The sequence below is a fragment of the Bidens hawaiensis genome, unplaced genomic scaffold (assembly GCF_021521415.1).
Source record: "Bidens hawaiensis isolate Kalapana, Puna unplaced genomic scaffold, B.hawaiensis_p1.1 tig00024849_1, whole genome shotgun sequence".
Classification (NCBI taxonomy): Eukaryota; Viridiplantae; Streptophyta; class Magnoliopsida; order Asterales; family Asteraceae; genus Bidens; species Bidens hawaiensis.
In genome coordinates, this window is record NW_027493944.1 from 203,793 (window position 1) to 226,950 (window position 23,158).

Here is a 23,158-nt window from a genome sequence, read left to right on the forward strand (position 1 = left end):
AAATAAAAAAGTCCCAAAAATATTCGTGCCAATCTTGCTATCAAGAAACATCATATAATAAAAGATGAATGTAATTTAGTTAAGAAACAACATTTACACTTAAACGCTACCAACATCTAATTTTTTTTAGTTGTTAAAAAAAATAGAAAATGAGAGGATTCTGTTATCTTGGTGAATATTGATGTAGATTTACGAGTAAACTAAAAAGAACAACTATTTTTAACGATCAATAAACATAAATGGTATGTTTGGCAAAACTAGCTGGTAGCTGTTAGTTGTAAGCTAGAAGCTGGAAGCTGAAGGCTGGAAGCTGAAAGCTAGAAGCTGGTAGTTGTTAGCTGTAACTTTTAAATATTTAGGTGTTTGGCAGAGTAGCAGAAGCTTTTAATAAAACTAGTTGGGTGCCCGCGTGGTGCGGCGAAATGGGCGCACAACCTAACATCAACCGCATAATCAGTGTCGGTACATGATTCACCTGATGACAGTGCATACATAACCTAAATGTAGACGTGTAACTCATGGAAAAAACAGTAAGCTTGTAAATGATGTCGAAAATCAAGAAACAAAGCTGAAATATATAGTAATTTTCAAATAGATAATTTTTTAAACCAACATATTTTGATATGAATCACTTTCTGAACATGCACTGTTTTAATCTGAAATATGTTCTGACATGACCCCTTTCGACTCAAAAGCGTACCGACACGAATCGAACTAATTTAACCATTTTTGTATCGACTCGTTCTGACCCTAATTTGGTCTTACACATGACTCAAGTTCATCTGACTCGACTCCTAATTTGGTCTTACACATGACTCGAGCTCATCTGACTCGACTTTTTACCTATCCTAACCGATAATCACGTAGTATGTTAATTTTTTAAAGTTAAAGAAGTATAGCAATATCATACTCAAATTAAAGAGAATAAAATACTCGTTTTTATGATGTAATTTGTTTAAAAATTTATTAACGTGTGAAAAGTTATGGCTCCTAAAAAAGTCATGGGGGTAGTTAGTTTTGAATAATGTTTGAATGTGTAACTATTATATAAATTAACAAAAATTGATATAAGTTCAAGTACCAAACTTGTAAATTCAAATGTAAAAGCTTGTAGAGCTTTTTCTCAAACGTTAGTAACGTTTCAATTTAAAGCTTTTTCTCATCCTTAAAAGCTTTAAGCTCCTCTTACCAAACAATACTTTTTATTAGATAGGAGTTTTTTTTAAAAGCTTGTAGCTTAAAGCCCCTAAAAAGCTCCTAAAAGCCATTTGCCAAACACACCCAAAATTGCCTAGGTAATCCGTACGGGGTGACCCAATGAGAAAATGTCACCGCCAGTTAGCCCAAACCAGCCATATAAAACTCTTAAGCGCCTCCAAGTTATCTTCGATTATGGGGAAACCCACCTCCCGAAGGCCCACTGGTGAAAAAACCCGGTAGCCCTGAGAATCGAACTTGAGATCAGTCGATCACAAAGATCCCACTCTTCCTTCATTGAGTCACCCATACCTCTCCAAAATATTGTCTGTGAAGATTGAATCTGGGTCTCCATTAAAAAAACCAGATATTCTACCAATACACCACATTAAAAACAAAAGCTAACCGTCTAAAAAATAAAACATAATTAAATTATGTGATTTTTTAACAATTTAAAATAACCCAAAAGTTATGAATAAATTTTTATAACATAAATATTTAATAAAAACTAGATTGCGTGTTCATTTTTTATTTCTTCGAAACTTATACATTTACTGATCTACGATATAGCCGGGAGGACTTGGTGGCAAAGACACCATGTGGGCTTTACCATTGGAACACATTAGCTGTCCATGTACGTCCCTTTGACATGAACCGGGCCCATGGGCCCATCTTATCTCACAAGTCAAAAAAGAGCATATGCTCCAACCATATTCGAAGAAAACACTCTTTAGGCTCGGGCTAAGATACAATTTTGGAAAACTACTATGGTGTCTGATTGAATGTCACAATCCAAGGAACATATTATTTTGAGATATTTTTCATAAATAATATGAGAGGAAACAAGAACAAGAAATCTAAGTTAAAGATGCAAAACCAAAAGAGTTTGAATGAGGGTTATAATAATGTGTCGGGTTTCGGTAATCTCAAAGCTATAACTCATGTTTTATATATATAAAAAAAAGATGTCTTCTACCCGTTGCGTACAAATTACTTAACACTCGTCATGTTCATGGTATACCTGTTTATGACTATATATGGTTAAAATCTATCCGTTGGAACTTAATATTTGTCCCAAATGCTTTAAGTGAATCTCCCAGGTCAAGTTTTTTTTTTTTTGCTTTCCCTGAGTTCGAGGAATCCATTGACCCTTCTGTATAAGGTTATCTAAAAGGGTCGTGATATTGACACACCCCATATCTATTTAGACACCCCCAATATGATCCATATTGCCCAATATGGAGCATATATGGCCCCAAATCAGACACAAAAGTGCTTTATGTCATACATGATATGCCTCATATTGATCAATATGACTATATAAGGGTGTGTAAATAGAAAAATGGGGTGTCTCAATAGACAAAAAACCATCTTTTTCTTGTCATTTGGCTTGTCTCATGTAATTTCTTTTTTGACAAGAACTTACAAGAACAAGCTTTATTATAGTATTTAATTAAAAAGTAGTGTTTACATCAATACAGAAAGCAATCAGACAACAAGCTGCGCCGCTAGCTATTTTTGAATAGCAACACTAAGTCGTTTAAAAATAACATGTCATTAGAACTCTTGGACTACATGTTTAAAATTTGAGCATTTTATGTCTTAATCATGGGATGTGGGAAGAGAATGGACTGGCTACAAACTTGTAACATTGAACCTTATATGCATTATTATCACAAAAGACGGAAACATCAAAGATTCAAAAGTGTAAATGCTAAAATGACATTTTTGGTTGTTTGCAACTAGGATGACAGAAAATTTGGTCCACAGACATATTGTATTATTTGCTAAAAAGAAAAAACCAATTCCTACATTGCAAAATATACAAGCCGACATTGTGAACTAAACTAAACTAGATTTAGAATGCATTTTTTCTAGATGCTAATAACTCAAATATATCACTTTTAGAGTGGAATGGGCACTAGTGTGTGTAAGGTTTATAGGTTGTTTATCACATGACAAATCCATTCCTAATTATATGGGTAGTTTGCTAAATTACAATTTGTGGTAAAGGTTTACCACATGGCAAACCTATTAGAGATTTTTGAAAAATTAAACACCCATTAATATTTCAATGAAATTTTAATTTTAATTACATTTAATTGTTTATTTATTTTTAAATTTAAACAAAAAAAGTTTTAGGGTACTTGTGGGTATGTGTTTCCAGTTATTTTATGGTTTGTGGGTACTTAAAGGTATAAATATAATAGCTGTGTATGATTGGTCGGTGCATGGGTACTACCCATGAGTGTCCCTTCCCCTCTTATAAACCCTGGTTTGTAAATCGTAACGTCACATATTGACATGTGTTATATAAACCACAAGGGGGCTCCAACGCGATAACTTCACGATAGGTCATTCACGTACACATCAGTGCATCAATAAGTTCACGTAGACAAGGCTCTTTAAATCTAATTACGTATAGTAGTTTCCACTCGATCTGTAAATGCCTAAACAACAGTAAAGTTGAATTAATTAAGTTCCCGTATTTTAGTTTATGTATTATCGCCGATAGAAAACTAAACAAAAAATGCAGCAACGAGCCATAAACGGCTAAATCGCTAGGTTAATCATGAGCAAGCAAGAAGTAGCTTGATGAATCCTAAGCCAATAAGCCGTTAAACTATCAACACAAAGGATTAGACAATCTTATTATTATGTTAAAGAAAATAATAAAATATAGGGAATATCTCATAGAATAGTAACAAACTTTCAAAAGTGTTCCAATTAGATCACTCATGCATATTTTTCTCAAATCGGGTCATAAAATCTTCAAATCGGGTCTCACCGATTTTTTTGTTGGTTAAGAAAGAAATGGAGGATAAGATGTGGGGTTCGGAATTTGCAATATAGGTTATATTTTTAAGAAATTAAAAAACGTTAATTATATTAAAATTCAAAAATAAAAAATAAAATCTACGCCGCCACTCATCGTCAGCATAAAAAAAAAGATAAAATGATTTTCTATGTGAAACAAAAAATAAAAGCGTTAAAAAAACATGTTAAAACCTTTAATTTAATCAAATATGAAAGTTGAGTGACCTAATTGGAACACTTTTTAAAGTTGAGTAACTTAATTGGAACACTTTTGAAACTTGGTTACCATTCTATGAAATTGCCCATATAACTTTTAGTGAACCTATGCATAAGTTTAGTAGGATAATAGGAAGCACATAACAATCATTGCACAAGGTTATTCATACCCTAAACTCTATTCTAACTGTCCTTTTATCCTGAGATTGTAATCCTTCATAATTTGTTGGGTCTTACTCTTACAAACTCTTGAATTGAGCATTTGAGCTTGAGCTGGCTAATTGTAATTGGGTCCATTAAGTGTCATGCATTACAACAATAAAAGATTTGATTACCTAATCCAATTTATCTCATTTCTAAATGTTGAAATTTGATAAACTAAAGTACTAAACCTTGTACATATATAAATTATGTTTAGAAGTCAGTCAGTATGTGTTGGTAATAAAGTGTTTATGAAAGTTTCTACCATGTAGAAGTATTTGACAATTGGGTATAGAATGAAATAATAGTCCTCACTCAATTAGACTTTCCTTATCGTTTGGCATTACCTCCATAATTATCGTATGTGCATAACATCATTCAAGTCTACTCAGAAAGAATACATCTAGCATTCTCTTCATGTAATGAACTATCTAGTTCGTTTGATTCATGAATATATGTATTCAAAGAAGAAAATGAGGCTATTCTAGACCAGAAATAACATGTAATGTGCCTAAAGACTTTTCCTTTCGTAGAAATGTGATGGAAAAATCATACTGAGCGCGTCATCACTTGAGAATCACAAGATCTGATACGTTCTCAACATCCACATTTATTTGCACATTAACGTTTTGTATTCGGATTATGTGAATATATTAGGTATGAATTATGAATTAACTAGGTTTTGTGTAATAATTTTCTTTGTCTTTTTATTACTTGCCTTTTTGTGTTTCTCATATTGCTATCCATTATGAAATTGTTCGAGTATGTTTAATAGAGATCGTTATCGATAGAGTTTCTGTGGAAACTCCAACAAAAAATTTATTTGAAGTGCTTGAATATCGACAGTTTTTATCATTGAAAACCATTACTAGACAATTGATTAGTAATAAATCTAGAAAAGGCTAATGGAGATAGCTGCTCATTAATTAACACCGACAGATAACCGGCGATATTAAATCACTATAGCTTTCCAACTGGATCACGATGACACCATAGAATTTAAAGAAACTAATTAAATAGGATTTTGAGAAGATTCTGTAAGGCCCCATTACCGGTGCCTCATATTTGGACGTTGGATTTACTCATAAACGCAGTTCTAAAATCAGAGTTAATTAAAAACTTTCGCGGAATAATAAAATAGTCAACCATTCGTTACAATCATCCATAATTTGTCTTTTTAAAACATAACATAAAACATCACGACAAATCTTCAGATGCCAGCCTCTTCAATATTGCCATGTGTCTTCCTCAAGCCAGCTGTCTCAGTCGATTAGCCTGCGTGCATACTAAAAGTCAGCTACGCTGAGTGAGTTCTAGTTAATCAGGCAACGTACAATACATTCACACATTTACATATGCACCCGAGGGCAGTGGCGGACCCAGGATTTTTTGCCAATGGGGTCCCATATTTTCGGTGTTCAAATTTTTCGGGTCGGTCGTTGTTCAAGTCGGGTCGAGGAGAAGAACATAATAAAAAACAATATCATAATAAAACTTTCTTTTCAATCATCACTACCTGAACGGGTCAAAATGGGTCGGGTTGACACATAAACACTTTGTTTTCCCTTTCTTAAACATTTTTGAGATAGAACCTAGATCCACCCTTTCATAAGCATGTGTTGAAAACCATTAACTTAAACTAGTGAAAAATAAAACTGATATTTTAAAATGTTTGAATGTTTCTAAAGAAAACCATGCATAAAGTTGAAAACAATGATATGTATTTTAGAGGTGTTTGAATGTTTCCAAAGTTATCATTGCAACATTAGCAATCAAATGATTGATTAACACTAAAAATTAACACAAAAAACCAAAAACTGAGCCTTGTAAGACTTGAACCCATGACCTTTCAAAGATAAAACAAGGGACTTTCCACCAGACCACATCAACATTAATAGTATGGGTTCCAAGTATTAAATCTTATGGGGTCCTCAAAAAATTTAATATACCGCTTCTAATAAATTTTTAAAAAACATTGGTGTCCCGGGACCCCGATCCACACTATGTGGGTCCGCCCCTGCCCGAGGGTACTTACCTTCCTATTGTCTTACATACTTACGTACTTTCATTTTTACTTTTTTATTAACATACATACTCTCATTCATACACGTACATTTTTAAGAGCCTTCCGCCCTATAACCTTCGCCGATATATTAGGGTCGGTCCCCTGCATACACCGATATTATTAGGGTCGGTTCCCTGCATTCGCCGACATTATTAGGGTCGGTTCCCTACATTTGCCGACATTATTAGGGTCGGTTCCCTACATTCGCCGACATTATTGGGGTCGGTTCCCTTGTTCTATCTATACCTTTTGTACATTTCTATACATTCATAATTATAGCTTTCATATGTCCATACATCATCTATACATTATATATATGTCAATCATAACTTTATACTATCCCTCGACGGCACATGCAATATCCGAAGATCGTTCATGTATCGTCAAGCATTCATTCATACATAAATCACATAAGGCGTACACTTATCACTTAAGGTAAGTGTACTAACTAATCACATCGAGTATGCACACAGCCCCGAAAACATAGCAAGAAAATGGGGCTAGAAACTCACCTGAAGTCGGTTACGTTCACCGTTAATAGTTATTCCTTTCTTCAGTTGGGCACGGCTAACTGTATAATAATTACATGCATCAATTAACTATCACTACTCATAATGTGTTTCTAGGTTGATTATTGCCCTCAACGAACGGGGGTCCGGGGGCGGCAGCCCCTAGCGGGGTCCAAGGGGCAGAGCCCCTAGCTGGGGTTAATTGCCTTAACACATTTTCCACTAGCATTTTGAATTATTTTCTAAGCTGGGCCTGTTATTTATCTTAAGATATTGGGCTTGTTTGTTTCAAACAGAACATGGGCTTAAGTTGCGGACTGAGCTAAGTCAGACCCAACGGCCCATTACAGCATCTGGGTTCAGGCCCAAACTGGGTGGCCGAGAACCCAAGACAGAGAACCTTTAAGTTGACCGAGAACTCGCATATTTGGCCGAGATCCATACTTAAACGAGAACCCGTGTTTTCGTCCGAGAACTTGACCGAGAACACGTGTTCACCGAGAACACTGACCGAGAACTCTTGGTGACTGAATGTTTGACCGAGAACCACATGGTTTGACCAAGGATTCTCAAAATTGGCCGAGAACATCCAGTTCAGCTCATTGTTCTATTTCTAGGTTTCTGCCTTGCCCAGTTTGCTCATTATAAGGTTCAAATCATGAACTCTTGATCCTTTATCATCATCATTCATACCCGTTTACCCCCATTCCTATCACGGCTTCAAGATCAATCCCATTTTAGGCATAAAGCTTAGACCTTTATTGGTTTAAAACGTTCTAGGCTAGATCTAGGGTTCATCTTTGAGCCGTATACCATCATAAGGCCACTAGGTTCATTTTAATCATCAAGTTTGTATTTTTATGAGACATCTAGGTCCAATCTACTCTAGGGTCAAGTTTCATGGCAAATGGTTCATAAAAATGTAACCTTTAATTATAGGAAACATACCTTTTGATGTTTCTAGGTTACGGTTTAGCTCGATGTTCAATGATGATCTTGGTCTTGGCCTTGGATCTTCCTTTTCCTCTCACGGCCGCAAATGGAAAGTTTGTATGTGTGTTTTATGAAGGTGTAGGGGATATTATGGATAAGATGGATGGAGATGGAAAGATTTATGGTTTAAGGGGGTATTTATACTCCCTTAAGCCCAAGGACCTAAGACCCATCTTTCCTTTTTAGTCCATGATTAATCCATCTGATTAGCCTACTTCTCTTTCCATCTTTTATTATTTTATTTATTAATCCAAGTAAACTTTTCCATTAAGAATAATAGATAAAATATTATTATTTGAGATTCAGGATGTTACAGATTCATCGCTGATTTGCGGTAATAAACCGATGGATATTTCCTACGAAAATATACCATGGTGACAATTTTCTTGCAGTGACATCATTGTACTCGAGAAAGGGTAATAGCATAATCATAACACATCACAACAACATGGTATAGATAAAAAATTAAATGCAATGTTGTAATATTTGTGCTTGATGTGTAGCCATAACTTTCCACCCTTAGGTATTATGCGTCATGTGGCGCCCAGTTTGAGTTATAGATTTTTGCAAAAAGATGGTGTAGTCATAACTTTACCCATAACACCCCACACACACACAAAACACCACCCTTCAAAGTTATGTACATAACTTTAAACCCATAATATTGAAAAAGGGGGAGGGGGGTAAGGGAGAGTTATGGGCCATAACTTTACCCATAACTCTCCCGCTACACATGGTCTTATAATCATGTATTTAAGTATTTTTGATGATGATGCATATATTATAATTTATCTTAAAGTATTTCGGCCACTCTTTTAGACAATGCGTAGAGGGCGACAAAAATGGAGAGTTTTGGGCGACTTTGGGCTATAACACTGACCCCCGGGAGATATGTGGGTCGATAAGGGGGGGGGGGGGGCATAAATTTATCGCTGGTTGGATTAATTTTTTTTATTTTTTTTATTAAATAGACCAATGACAATTGTTGGGGGGGGGGGGAGGGATTTTTAATGTGGAACACCACTACACCCCTAAAATGAAAATAACACATCTGTTGACGTGACTGTCGTGACGTCACGTGTCGAAAATCCCCCCCCCCCCACCCACCCACCCATTTGATAGCCCTTTACTACAAATAGGCTTATATTGAAAACTTCAAATATTAAAACGATCTACAAAGTGATATAAAGGGTTCCTAGAGCTTCCTAACCCATTCCCTACTATATTCATATAATTACACTAAAAATCACTACCTTTACGTTATCTTTTTATCTCTCTTCTCTTGACAATCACTTTCAGAAAATAATGAAAAAAATTATACGGTGTGAACAATATATATATATACATATATATAACTTTCTCACATAACATTTTTTTCTCTACTCTACTCACAACTACTTATAACCGTACAATATAATTTACAAAACCAACTCACATAAACATAGAGAACATTCTCAAAATGCTCTTGTCAATTCAAAATTGGTTGGGCACCCATGCGATAACCTACATAAACCCTTGTCAAACTATAAATTGTAAAAAAAAAATATATAGATGGAAAATTAATAATATGTTGAATCCATTCATCTAAGAAGTGCTTAACAATCTTCATGCTTGGAAACACAACCTGTTTCTCCCAAATGTCTACCGCCTTTGCTCCATCGATATCCACTGCTATTACCGCTCTAAACGCTTCTGTTGCATCGATTCTCGTAGATCCCACCCTAAGTTCATAAGTCGTAGGATCTTAGTCATTTGTTTTTTGAAACAAGTGAGTAAATCAACAAACTTGACCTCAGACAACAACAGGTACTCCATGACGGGATTTGATCTCGGAGATGATTTCAGATGCAACTTTTTGGAAATCCGAAGAAGTAAACACCCACATTGTTGGGTCAATACCCACAAGAAGGTGATGTGGAACACCAAATTGATCTTGCATTGTGATTTTCTTGGTGGTAGTATCAAGTCCATTGTATACTTGCATCTTACCACAATTGAGAATCCCAGTTCTTGAAAAATTGACTAGCAAGTTCGGAGAGACATGATTTTCCAGTACCGATTGACCACATGATTACTACAATTTTTTGCTTATTGAGACAGTTGGTGATGGTTTATGGTTTATGATTTATTGTTGCCACACATATTTTTATAGCACTTAAAAATACAAAAGGTTGTGTCTGAAATCTTTAATACTAAATATTAGTTGATTATGTTCCTTATTTGTTATTTTTTTTGAACGGCAAAGTAGATATAATAGAAGGCAAAGAGCCTCCAGCTAGGAGCTGGAGGGAATAAACAATCTACAAACCAAAAAAAAAGAAAAGAGAAAAAAACAAGCAAACACCTAAACAAACAAACAACTCACGCTAAGATACAGTCTAAAGGAGACACAATCCAATCTTGCCAAATAATCTTCTTATGAGGAGATCTATGCTTAATCCAACCATAAAGATTGGTCTTGATTTCCTCTAGAACGAACTCTGTGTTGAAAGCTCTACCGCTGAAAGTTTTCGCGTTCCGTTGTTTCCAAATGCTCCATATAGAAGAGTAGATAATAGCCTTGAGAATCCTTTTCCTCAAATGAGAAGACGAGTGTGAGGCTTCCTCAAGTAGCTGATCTATCGACCCAAACGCAGTTAAGTCCCAACCGCACCATAAAGAAACAGCTCTCCAAACCTGCTTAGCCCGAACACAGTCAAGAAAGACATGATCCGAAGATTCATCTGACAATGTGCAAATAGTACAACTCCGTGATATTGAAACCAAACCCCTAGCCAACAGATTAACCGCCACCGGGATTCTATTTAGAAGTAGTCTCCATACAAAACAGTTTACTTTAATAGGAATCCAACCTTCCCAGATGCAAGGAGTAGTATAAACCTCTTCATAAATCTTCGAAGCCATAACCCGTCTCAAGTCCTAAACCGAGAAGATGCCCCAAGCACCACCACGCCAACTCCAACTGTCATTTTTACCAGAATGGAACGAATATAATATCACCATTTCTTGTAGATACCCAATATCCAAATGAGTCTCAGCCGAAAGTGAGCCCCTAGACCAAGCCCATATCGTTTTAATCTCCCCTAGGTCATTAACCATTACTCTATTACACACTAGACAATCTTTGAACAACTCCAAACTATTTAAATTCGGAAACAAATCTTTAAGAGCAAATTGACCCAACCAAATGTCTAGCCAGAATCTAGTTTTATTTCCCAACCCAACTTTCCTAACAAACAAACCCAACAAGTCAATGCCCAGAGAAGAGAAGCAAGTACCAATTTTAGAAATCTTTTGCCAAGCCCCAACAATAGAAGATCTTGCCATCTTACCATCCACATGCAAGCGAGTCGAATGAACAGCTTCTATACATCTCACCCATAAAGAACCCTTTTCTACACGCTACCTCCACCACCATTTAGCAAGTAACGCTAAGTTCATCCGTTTGAGACAACCAACACCCAAGCCGCCAAATTTCTTAGGCTTAACTACCGTGTTCCACGCCACCCAATTTATTTATTTTTTCATTAACGAGCCACCCCACAAAAAATTTCTCCTAATCTTTTCAATTTCATCCACCACTTTTAACGAAGCATGAAACATAGATAAATAGTAAAGAGGCAAACTACCTAAAACTGCCTTAACTAATGTCAATCTACCTCCAAAAGATAAGGAGCTTGCCTTCCAACCATTTAGTCTACTTTTAACCCGATCAATGACCGGATCCCAATGTTTAGATAACCCCATATTAGCACCCACTGGCAGACCAAGAAAGTTTACCGGGAGAGAACCAGCCTCACAGTGAATTAAAGATGCCATAGAATTTATCTCCGATTCAGAGACCCGGACTCCAAACATCTTACTTTTGTTAAAGTTCACTTTAAGACAAGAAGCTAGATAAAAATACCTTAGTAACCTAGCTAGATTCACCATGTCTCTAGCAGCCCACTCACCTATAAACATTACATCGTCCGCATACTTAACATGCGAGATTATCGGCCCGTTGTTTGCTAACTGAATTCCTCTAATTAAATTGTTATGAATTGCCGATTTCATGACCACGTTGAGACCCTCCATGGCGATGATGAAGAGAAAAGGAGCAAGGGGATCCCCTTGTTTAACTCCGCGTTTGAAGACAAATTCCAAAGTGGGTGAACCATTAATAAGAACCGAAGCTCTTCCCGAAGAAAGGCTAGACTGAATCCAGAACCTCCATTTAGGACCAAAACCCATATTCTCCATTACCAAATCTAGATAAGACCAATTAACCGAATCGGAGGCTTTATCAAAGTCCACCTTAAACAACATGCATTTTTTCTTGCAACTATTAGTCCAAGAAATGACTTCGTTCACTAACAAATGACCATCAAGAATGTTTCTTCCTGCAATGTACGACGTTTGCTCATCACCAACAAGAAGTGGAATGACTTTCTTCAATCTGATCGCGAGAAGTTTCGAAATAACTTTTGACATACAACCAATCAAATTAATAGGACGATAGTCACTAAACGCAACAGGGTCCTTTTTTGGAATAGGCGATATAAAAGCTGAGTTGCAACCTTTCTCCAAATATCCAACATTCTCAAAATCCTTAACGAAATCAAAGAACTCACAACTCAACGTATCCCAAAAAGTTTTAATAATGTCACAAATACATGAACTTTTATAAAGATTCCTAAAAATCAAATTTAATTATTTATTTTGATTAGTTAGGTTATTTACTTATGATTTCATTTATTTGTTATATTTAATATAGAAAAATAATTAAATTTTGTGAAATATTACCATATATAATTGTAACTTAAAAACATAATAGTATATACAAATAATTAATTGTCATGATTTGATAGGATAAAGTTAGAATACAACATGAAACAAAAATAAAAAGTTTTCTTTGTGACAAAAAAAAAACCATAAAAATTCAAAAAAATTATAACTCAAAATATAAATAAAAAAAAATAACTAAAATGTTTTCTTCGTCTTTCTTGCCCCCCCCCCCCACACCCACAATTACACAATGTAAAAAAAAGACACAATAGATCGAAAAATATAATACAATGCCGAGTAAAATATAACACAATTTTGATGTAGAGTAATATAACACAATATCATGAAAACAAGACACAATGTTAAGGAAAAAAGACACAATTAATTAAAAAAATAAACAAAAAACACAATGATAAATAAAAGACACAATTATTTCTTTTTCTTCAACATTTTTTTTATATTTTATTTTTTAAGATCGAGAAAGATTTGGGAAACTTTTTGTTTTTTTCCTTACTTTTTTCATTTTTTATTTAATTTTAAGTTATGATTTTTTTATAAATTTTTTAAAGGTTTTTTTTTTCATAAAGCCTTTTCATCTTTCTTATTTTTATTCCAATTAACTTATGAATTGATACTCAAAGGTGATATCTTTAAAAAAAAAGTTGATATCTATCGACATAAGTGGTTACAATATATAATTACAATACAAAGCTTAAATCAACAAAAGATTGTTATACATTTAATAATACAATAACTTGTAAATAAATTCCAAAGATATGATTCGGAAGTCAGGCGTGAAACAATATGTAATATTAAATCAAATATATATTTAATTAATGAATCTTATTCTTTAATGTATAACCGTGAGTGGATTAAAATGGAAATGCTACTATTTATTTGTATATTTAAAAAGTTCTTGTTCAGTCCTATTAATTTTTTAATATTTTATTGAAAGTGCTTGTTAGTAAATTAGAGGGAAAAGGAAATGATATACATGTACAAACAAAACATTATTTAATTAAAAATAAAAGAGAAAAGGTAATGATTTTTAGTGTAATAACGATTATGTTGTCGGATATCTTGAAATAACTAGTTATCGTGCCACCTTATCATCCATTAGATAACTAGCCATCTAATCTAAGCGTTATGGAATAATTGCATACTAGCCATTAAAATAATAATTAAATTAATTTTTTTAACTGCAATAATTAAACTGTTTAAAAGAAAAGATAACAAAAAAAAAACAACAAATAAAAAGAAAAAAATAAAATATTTTGTGATTAGTTGTTACTGGGATGGATTCACTATCAACTTTGGATGGCGCCGTATTGCCAATGGCGCTAGTCATTGATGGCGCCTACTTTGTTTAAGGTGGCGCGATGTTCACGGAGACATCATGTTGATGATATATGAATGGCGCTTTCTCAACAAACAACTTTATATATTTGGAGATATTGGAAGAAATACGACTACTCTAAAGTAACATGTATGTTTTGCAAAAATTAAAGAATGGTTCCTTTGAACTATCCAAATGGCCAAACACAATTAACTTTAAAGGTGTTCAAAACTAGATATCCAGAGTTTTGGATATTTGAATTTCGGATATCTGAACATTTTGGATAGTGGGTATCATTATTCGAATCCGAAATTTCTGATATCCGAATTATGGAAAAAAAATCACTTAAAAAATAATTTAAATAATTATTTCTAAAAATATTTCGAATATCGAAAAATATCTGAAATATCCGAAAAATTCAAAATACCCGAAATATTCGAAAAATTATACGAAATATTCGATAGTTTCACGAAAAATTTAAATAATAATATATATTATTTATAATTATTTTTTCTTCCACTAGGATATTCGAAATATCCAAAAATTTTCAAAACCATTAACTGATTCCGGATCTGAAAATTATGATATCCAAGATTCGAATATCTGAAATTTTGGATAAATCGCACTAAGATTTTTGGATATTTCGGATACGGATTAGGATTCCGATTTAACGTTGAATAATAATAATAATAGTGATTTGAAATAAGTGTACTGATTTGTTAATCCTTACTTGTTATGATATAAAAAAAAGTTTTTTTTTAAACATATATATATAAAATAAGCTGATAAGTAGAAACAAATAAAAATAAATATCGTTTGTAAATAAATTTACGGTAAATAACTAATTCTTAAACAGATTGCAACCTCAAGTATACATATTATTCAAAGAATCAATTTAAGGGAGCATTTCAAGCATATACCATATGAGAAAACCAAAACAAACTTCAATTACAACGTCAGCAACTGATACAAAAACAATATTATTGTTCACATGTAAACAAATGTGAACATATGTACAAAAAATAACAAATTAAAGCATATATCTCCAAAATAGTTTGTTCAATGCAATCATACATTCATACCTTTCACACTTTCCACATAATATATAATCACCCAAACAGTACCTTCATTTTCATATTACAAATGGAGTACTCCTTGAGATCTCTTGCATTAGTTTTATTATTATTTGTGTATGTTGCACCGGTCTCGGTTCGGGCCTGGGGTGTTGATGGACATTACATGACTTGCAAGATAGCTCAAGGTAGGTTGAGCCAGACCGCTTTGGATGCGGTGAACAGCTTATTACCGGATTATGCAAGCGGTGATTTGGCGAGTTTGTGTTCGTGGGCTGATCATGTTAAGTTTCGATATCATTGGTCGTCACCGCTTCATTATATTGATACTCCTGATAATCTATGTACTTATCAATATAGAAGTAAGATGTTTTTGTTTTGTTTTAATTTTAATATAAGAGCATAATTATTTGTGTGTTGATGAAATGATATGTAGGAGATTGTAAGGATGAAGATGGAGTATTGGGAAATTGTGTGTCTGGTGCAATTACAAACTACACTACACAGTTGCTTGACTATGGGACACAAACATCTCAGTGTAAGTTGTTCGTTTATTTAAATTTAACCGAGCATATAATCGAACATGAACAATTAGACGGTTCTCTTGTTCGTGTTCTGTGCTTGTAAAAAGTAAACTAAAGAACCTAAATTAAAACAAACGAATAGGCATAACGTTAACTCGCGTAAATGAACGAATATTCATGAACATAAAGGAGCGTAGGAGGCATGCGCTCATGTTAATTTGTATAACGAAATGAACAAAGAAAATGTTCATGTTCGTTCATTTATTACATAAACGAACTTTCCGCTGAACAGTTCACTAATATTTTGACTTAAAAAGTCAAATTTAGTACTTTTAAAGTCAAAATTGATGTGGGCCATGGGTCGTGCAATCATTTAATAAATGAGGGTGCTCGCTTAATAAATGAGCCTAGGCCAGTGCTTTGCATTTCAAACTTGACCAGACACGCGAGTTTAAACAAGCTTGTTATTTATGTATATATAATTTTTATTTTGTATAATAAATATTAAAATATAGTTATATATAAAAGTATGAAAAATATAATTAATTAATACATATGTTGTGAGTTGTTATATATATGTAAATTCATAACTATAAATATATATAAATAAGTATAAATGTACATATATTATAATCGATTCAAGCCCAAAACCATCTCAAGCTTAAAAATTATTAATGAGCGGCTTGACCCATTTACATCCGTAACTTATTTATCGTTGACTTTGACTTTCAGATAATCTCACAGAAGCATTGCTCTTCCTTTGTCATTTCATGGGAGACATTCACCAGGTATCTCTCCATAAATATTTCAAGTTAATATTTTATTGTCCAAACAAATGGACCATTTTACCCTTACAGCCGTTACACGTGGGATTCACTTCAGACAGAGGCGGAAACACAATCGATGTCCACTGGTTCACTCGAAAAGCAGTACTTCATCATGTAAGTACTAAAAATCCCATAAAGTCATCGACATTGATTTTGCTTGACCGTTGACCAAATAACTTTGTCAAATACAGGTTTGGGATGACAGCATAATTGAGACCGCTGAAGAAAGGTTTTACGATTCTAATATTGATAATCTTGTCGATGCGATTGAGACTAACATAACGGTATAAATATTTAGATGACTTGTATTATTTTTTTAAAAATAATTTATTTTGATTTTAGTTATCTTTAAATTATTTTTGTTGCAGAGTGTATGGGCAGATCAAGTTCAAGCCTGGGAGAAATGTAGTGGAAGTCAGAAAGCTTGTCCAAATATGTAAACAAAAACATTTATTAAAATTATAACTTATTAACTTATAACCAAAAACAAATGTAAACTATAATATTTTATACTTTGGACAGATATGCAACTGAAGGAATAAAAGATGCATGCAATTGGGCATACAAAGATGTTACAAATGGTTCAGTTCTTGAAGGTAATTCATGTTTGACTAATTGGTCAACGATCGACTAATCTTAAAATCGGATGATTATATTATTAATGTTTTAAAAATCGTGTTATTTTGCAGATGAATATTTTCTATCTCGTTTACCTATTGTGAACATGAGATCAGCTCAAGGCGGTGTTAGATTGGCAGCAGACTTAAACCGAATATTTGGATAAAATCGTAGTTTTTCATGTATTGTTAACGTTTGACATGTGAAGATCAGAAGCATTATGATCATATTATTTACATTATGTTTTTTTCTACATATTATTTATTCGAAGCACAAAACACGACAATAAATCAAGTTTCTGGGCAGTTTTGTTTACCACAAGAACCGGGCATTTGACGTTTTGAACATAGTGGTTGCTAACACTACCCCAAAAAAAGAGCAGTTTCAACCTTCAAGTAACCAATACATGATGAACATATGAAATAACTTATATAAAAGTGTGACCATCCCAATTATATTAATAATACTTAACAAGGGATGATTTCATCTATATTCCTTCCAAGTTAATAAATATCAGATATATCCCTGCTAACTTCTAAATACCATATATGTTGCTCTCCTAAACTTTTATTTAAGACATGAATACCCTTTTCAATGTTGCCCTTATGAAGGATTTAAAACTGTAACGAATACACCAAAGGAATGTGAAATTAAGAACTCAATCAAGAACGAACACAATCGAAATGTTTATTGATTAACAGAGTTAACAAGAAGTGAATGTAACAACGGAAATGGACTAACTAAGAATGACACCCTAACTATTGTTATATCCCCAAATCTGTTTAACAGCTCGTAACAAAACTTGCATGAAACTTGACACACCCCAAGAAGTTTAGACACTTCACACCTATTACCCATAACTTTGTCAACTATCAGAATTGACAAGTTTGGCCCATGCACATCAATACTGTAGGTCCTATGGATGGATCAAACAACATAACAAACTAGTCTACTTGGATCAATCTCAACACTAGCTAGCGGAAATCACTAGTGAGGAACCGAGATCTCGGATCTTGCTTGGTTGTTTAGTTACCCGAAATGGATAAGAGAGAAAGCCGGAGAGAGAGAGAGAGAGAGAGAGAGAGAGAGAGAGAGAAAGATTTGGTAGATGGATAAGATGATATTTGCAAAAGGTTGTGTTTGCATGAGTGTACTTCAGCTTATATAGGTGGAAGTATCTCATGCATCTATTATAACTTGGGCTCAAATAGGCTTTGTTTACATGGCCTATGGCCCAAACATACAAAGAACATAAACCGGCTAGCTATCTAATATTAACGTTTACAGCACGACTAAATACAAAAGACTAATATACAAAATGGGACCCTACAATCTCTCTCTAGTCTTTATTATTTAATCCGTTAGCTCTCGTATTCAGTCGGTCTCGTACTCGAAGCCGTCCACACATTTGTATAGTTGATTATGAGCAAGATATCGCACGAACTTGTTGAATTTCTCAACTATAGCTTCATTCCTATCGTGACGAACGCCATCAAAGGTTCCCACTGGCTAGTTGTAGAGCTTTAACAGGTCTTCTTTGCTGAGCGCCGCAAGCTCGTGTTTGTCAAAGAAGCGCAAGAAGTGCATATCTTCGCAATGTATAATGGCTTCACCTGTATCGTTGTCAAACTCCCAACAAATGAACAGCTCGAACAAGTTAGGGAGAAATGGTTCTTCATGGTAGGTCAGTCTCCCTTCCTTGTGAGTCTTGTACCACCACATCCATTTCTTCTTTCTTGTGGCTGGATCAATCTATGTAGGGTGACGAAAGGCTTAACCCTTGTTGAGCTTGAAATTTGGGTAGTCCTTCTTCCAACCCTTGCTCAAGAATTGGTTAAACCAACCCTTCCTCTCCTTCTCAGTCACATAATGGCCCACGATTTTATGAAGTAATTCATGTCGAGCTGGGAGAGAGTATGCATGTCAATGATATGCATATAGGTGAGATCTTCGTTAGCTCGACCAATGGCCCATGTCTCACTGCTCGGGTGCCATTTGCAGTAGACGATCACAGAGTCATCCAGGTAGGGATAAGGTCGTTCTCTTACTCTTGCTCTGTTGCTGATGAAGTAGGACTTCTTCCATTTATTCTTTGGAGATTGTGAGGTTTTAGCAGTGTCAGCAGCAGCAGTAGTGGCTTGAGATTGAGCAGGTGGTGTCACTACAGACTCATCATGAACCGGAGTGTCCGGATTCAGAGAGTAATTGATCCCATCGTGATCATCCACGACTTCATGAATTGGTGAGCTTGTATATGCAAAATAATAAACATTAAAAACAGAGGCTATTTCAGCCTCAACTGCAACGTCAGCATCACGGGTTCTTTGAGCTTCACTTGGCGGGTCTTGTTGACTCAACTTATGTCCACCAGTGGCTTCATCATCGCCACTGTCATCATTATCATCATCACCGCTTCCACCACGTGGTTCATCGAAGCTATCAAATGGATCTTCATCCTCATTATCATCATCACCATCCGAGTCATCATCGGACTCGTTATCGTCTTCATCATCACCGTCATCACCTCCACCTCCTTGAACCATCGGCTGTTGCACAGCAGGAGCACTTACGTGTGCAACTGAAGTAGTTGCAACAAGTGCGGAAGTCATTGCATTGACTTGTCCAGTTGAAGTGGCAGTAGTAGCAATTATTTCAGTACTCACAATGGTTCCAAAAACCATCACATGCTCTTCAACTCTAGCACACCAGCATCACTTCCACCGGCTTCTTTTGTGGGGAAACTTGGGAAGATTCCATGAATTCTGCCTTGAGTCTTAGGAAGAGTAGATCTTCTTCTGTTGTTAGGCTAAGTTCTTTGCTCATTGCTTTGTAGGAATCCCCTATAGGTGTTCATCAAACGTGTCCTCAAATTTTCAACATCTTGATTAGTCATCCGCATTACCTCCAAAACAACAAAATAATGGTTGACGAGAAACTCATTTACAAGGTTTTAACCTTCGTTGAAACCTTGTTGGTCTTCCATCTCTTTTTACAATAACTCGATCCTCGTTCTCAACCTAATGTTCTCACCCATCAATCTGTCCACGTCCTTAGAGGAACTAGACCAACCTTCCAACAAGCTGACCCTTGAACTAAGGCGTTCAAATTCGATCCTTGCCTGGTCAAGAGTCGAATCTAATTCCCTCCTCATATTGTTTGCAAAGTTGGAGGAGGAAGGAAGATCCGTTTCTAGATGAGAAACCCTTGACTGGAGTCTTTCTATCTTATCTTTCTGCTCAGCATTCCTCAACGAGTTATGATTGATCAACTTCTGTTGACTGGTGACTCATTTTTGCACGTCATCAATCCATGCTGTTTGACTTTCAATCCAAGATCTATCAAGCTCTCGGTTCTCCTCCAATTCAACCACCCTAGATGCGAGGGTATCCCACTATCTTGTTACTAGCTCATTAATGGCTTGTTGATCTTTGACGAACTTGATCAACAGAAGTTTTCGTTTCGCCATGTTTTCGTTTGCTTCCTCAAGTTCTCTAATCCTATCAAGGATAGGATCTCGAAACACAGGTTACTTCTTCGATTTGACGCTAGATAGGGGTACGACTGCTATGATAGGGCTTTTAATGGTGGAGGGATGTGTGGTTGAGATGGTTGATTGTGGAGGAGTTTGGATGGGTATGGTTATGGTTTGGGAAGGAAATGATGTAGTAATGGTTAAGGGTATGCTTATAGGTTAGGTGGTGGTTGGTAATGTTTGAGAGGTGGTTTGGGAATGGATGGATGATGTGAAGGTATATGTCCAAAAGGATGAACCCCTAATTGGTGATGTGAATTGATAGGTAGGTGAGGTTACTGGTGAAGTGATCCTAGGTGGTGATAGGGTTTGTTGGATGGATTGAGTCTTGGTTTAGGTGGTGGCTATGGGAAGGTTTTCTAGGATTGAAGGTAAAGGTTCATCTAGCCTAGATGGTGAGGTTTCAGGTGGTGTGATAGGTTCATCTCTAAGGGTTCTAGGTGAAATGAGCATTGATTTATATTTGGATTTTGATTTGGGTTGAGATTTTGATTGGGTTTTGAATTGGGCTTTGGTTATCTTAATTTGTTTGGCTTTAAGCTTTTCTAATGGTTTTGGCCAGTGTGGTGGGTGATGCCATGTGAGGGTCGACTATTGTGGTGGTTGGAGGTCTGAGGTTGTTTGAGGTGTTTCAGCAACAAGGCTTGATGAGTGTATGGCTTCATGTGCAAATGCCATCCCGGCAAAGGTCAGAGGATTGATCAGCTCCTCAAATTGGTCATATTCCAGATTGGTTCCTTCAGTTGACCTGGTGATCATGGCCTTTGAGCTTGACTCGAAGTTCCCTTTTGATGTGTTTCCTTGGCTGATTCTTGGAACTCTTGATTTTGAGGAGTAGCTCTGAACGAGCCTTTTATCACTTCTCCTCATACCTTCATTGTCAGACATCTCAGTGATCTTGATGTCATTTGCAGCCTTGAGTGGATTTGTGCATTCCCTTGCAAAGTGACCAGTCTCGTTGCAGTTGTAACATCAGAGCTTGTCTTTATCAAATCCAATTCCATTCCCAAATAAATTTCTGAAGCTGTTCTTGCCATATTTCTTCATGAAGTTGGAGGCCCTGTGAACAGCCATGTCATCTGTACTTGATGTCCATCTTTTTGAGATCCTTCTTGTTGATCTCGGGAATGTCTCCATGTTGAAACGAATGAGGAAGCAGCTTTCCTTGTAACAACTCCTCATAGCTTGCCATAAAGGCATGAAAGAGTGCAATATGAGAATCATCAACTTGATGGGCTTGAGGATTATAGTAGGATGGGCTGCTTGTGGGTTTCTTGATTCCATGAGCCCTCAAAGCATGCTCAACGGCTTTATCAACAGCATCTTGGAATGAGCTTGAACTTGATGTGCTTGTGGAGTTGCAGTGGTCTTGAAATCAGAGTTTTGAGCTTGTTGACTAGTAAACATGTTGACCCCATTAACAACATGAATTATGGGGTGTGCATGGCTCAGAAAAGCTATGCTGACTCCAGACCCGGTAGAGAACTTATGTGATTACCCATTCTGAATTTTTCATCCATCTCAAATGACTTAATGATGGAGGCCAAATCAGCAAGAAGCGTTATTTGAAGGTTCGTTGTTCTCTTAATGGTGACCATGCTACTATTCCAGGTATAAGGCAGGGAGGTTACAACTTGTCATTAATTTCAATCCGGTCATAATCAATTCCTGCAATCTTGATCTTGGTAATCAATGTTTCAAATCTATGAATGAGGTTTGTGACCGATTCTCTTTGCACATGATTAAACATATTGAACTCACCCTTTAACATGCCCTTTCTGCTGTTTCTCACCTCAGTGTTTCCCTCAAACTTACTAACCAAAGCATCCGAAAGTCCTTTAGCAGTGGTGTGATCCCTCAAGGTTTGAGCAATTTCATGTGAGAGGCAAACACTAAGAACACCATAAGCCTTATGATCTTCGCTTAACAGATCTTCCTATCATCATCATCATCATCATAAGAGATCAAGGGCTTGGGAACTTGGCCATCAGCAGTAGTAGTCATGGGAACATGTGGACCAATTTCAATAGGTCTAAGAAGATTATGGTCTGTGATTCTGATGTAGTTCTTAAAACGCCATTTGAATTCCTCAAAGTCATTGTCCCACTTGAGTAGCTTAGGATGCTTAGTTGCTGTTCCAGCCTCATTTTCAAAGATCATATAACTCCTAACTGCTTCATTTTCAGTTGCCATGGCTTAAACATTCTTTAGGGTAAAAATAGTCCAAACAGATTATGTGAAAAAGTTACAAGTCCAAAGTAATCGAATGGCAAGTCGATCAGATGGGAAAGTAATCAAATGACTAAAGTAATCGAATGGCTGACTTAATCTAATCGAAAGGCTGATGTAATCGAATGACATAGTAATCTAATCGAATAAATCAATCTAATCGAATAGAATTCTAATCTAATCGAATGAACTAATCTAATCGAATGGTGATTCACTTAGAATGGTTTGAGATTCGATTATAATAGATTTTCTGA

At 35.5% G+C, this 23,158-nt stretch overlaps 2 protein-coding genes across 2 annotated transcripts; one reads left to right on the top strand and one right to left on the bottom strand.

The window, feature by feature from the left end:
* Window positions 1-10,359: 10,359 nt before the first annotated feature.
* LOC143570226 (uncharacterized) lies at window positions 10,360-10,902 on the bottom strand. Its single transcript, XM_077055927.1, has one exon. It carries the CDS (start codon window positions 10,900-10,902, stop codon window positions 10,360-10,362), a length of 543 nt encoding a protein of 180 aa, XP_076912042.1.
* A 4,327-nt stretch (window positions 10,903-15,229) lies between these two features.
* On the top strand, window positions 15,230-17,370 carry LOC143570215 (endonuclease 2-like). The gene is made up of 8 exons (XM_077055921.1): window positions 15,230-15,536; window positions 15,611-15,712; window positions 16,431-16,486; window positions 16,556-16,639; window positions 16,717-16,809; window positions 16,894-16,961; window positions 17,048-17,121; window positions 17,215-17,370. The coding sequence occupies exons 1-8, from the start codon at window positions 15,245-15,247 to the stop codon at window positions 17,307-17,309; spliced, it is 864 nt and encodes a 287-aa protein (XP_076912036.1). The 5' UTR covers window positions 15,230-15,244; the 3' UTR covers window positions 17,310-17,370.
* Window positions 17,371-23,158: the final 5,788 nt, after the last annotated feature.

Coding starts and splice junctions, on each gene's coding strand:
- LOC143570215 (XM_077055921.1), top strand. CDS start 15,245: ATGGAGTACTCCTTGAGATCTCTTGCATTAGTTTTATTATTATTTGTG. Junction 15,537..15,610: donor ATGTACTTATCAATATAGAA/GTAAGATGTTTT, acceptor AATGATATGTAG/GAGATTGTAAGGATGAAGAT. Junction 16,962..17,047: donor CAGAAAGCTTGTCCAAATAT/GTAAACAAAAAC, acceptor TACTTTGGACAG/ATATGCAACTGAAGGAATAA.
- LOC143570226 (XM_077055927.1), bottom strand. CDS start 10,902: ATGGCTTCGAAGATTTATGAAGAGGTTTATACTACTCCTTGCATCTGG.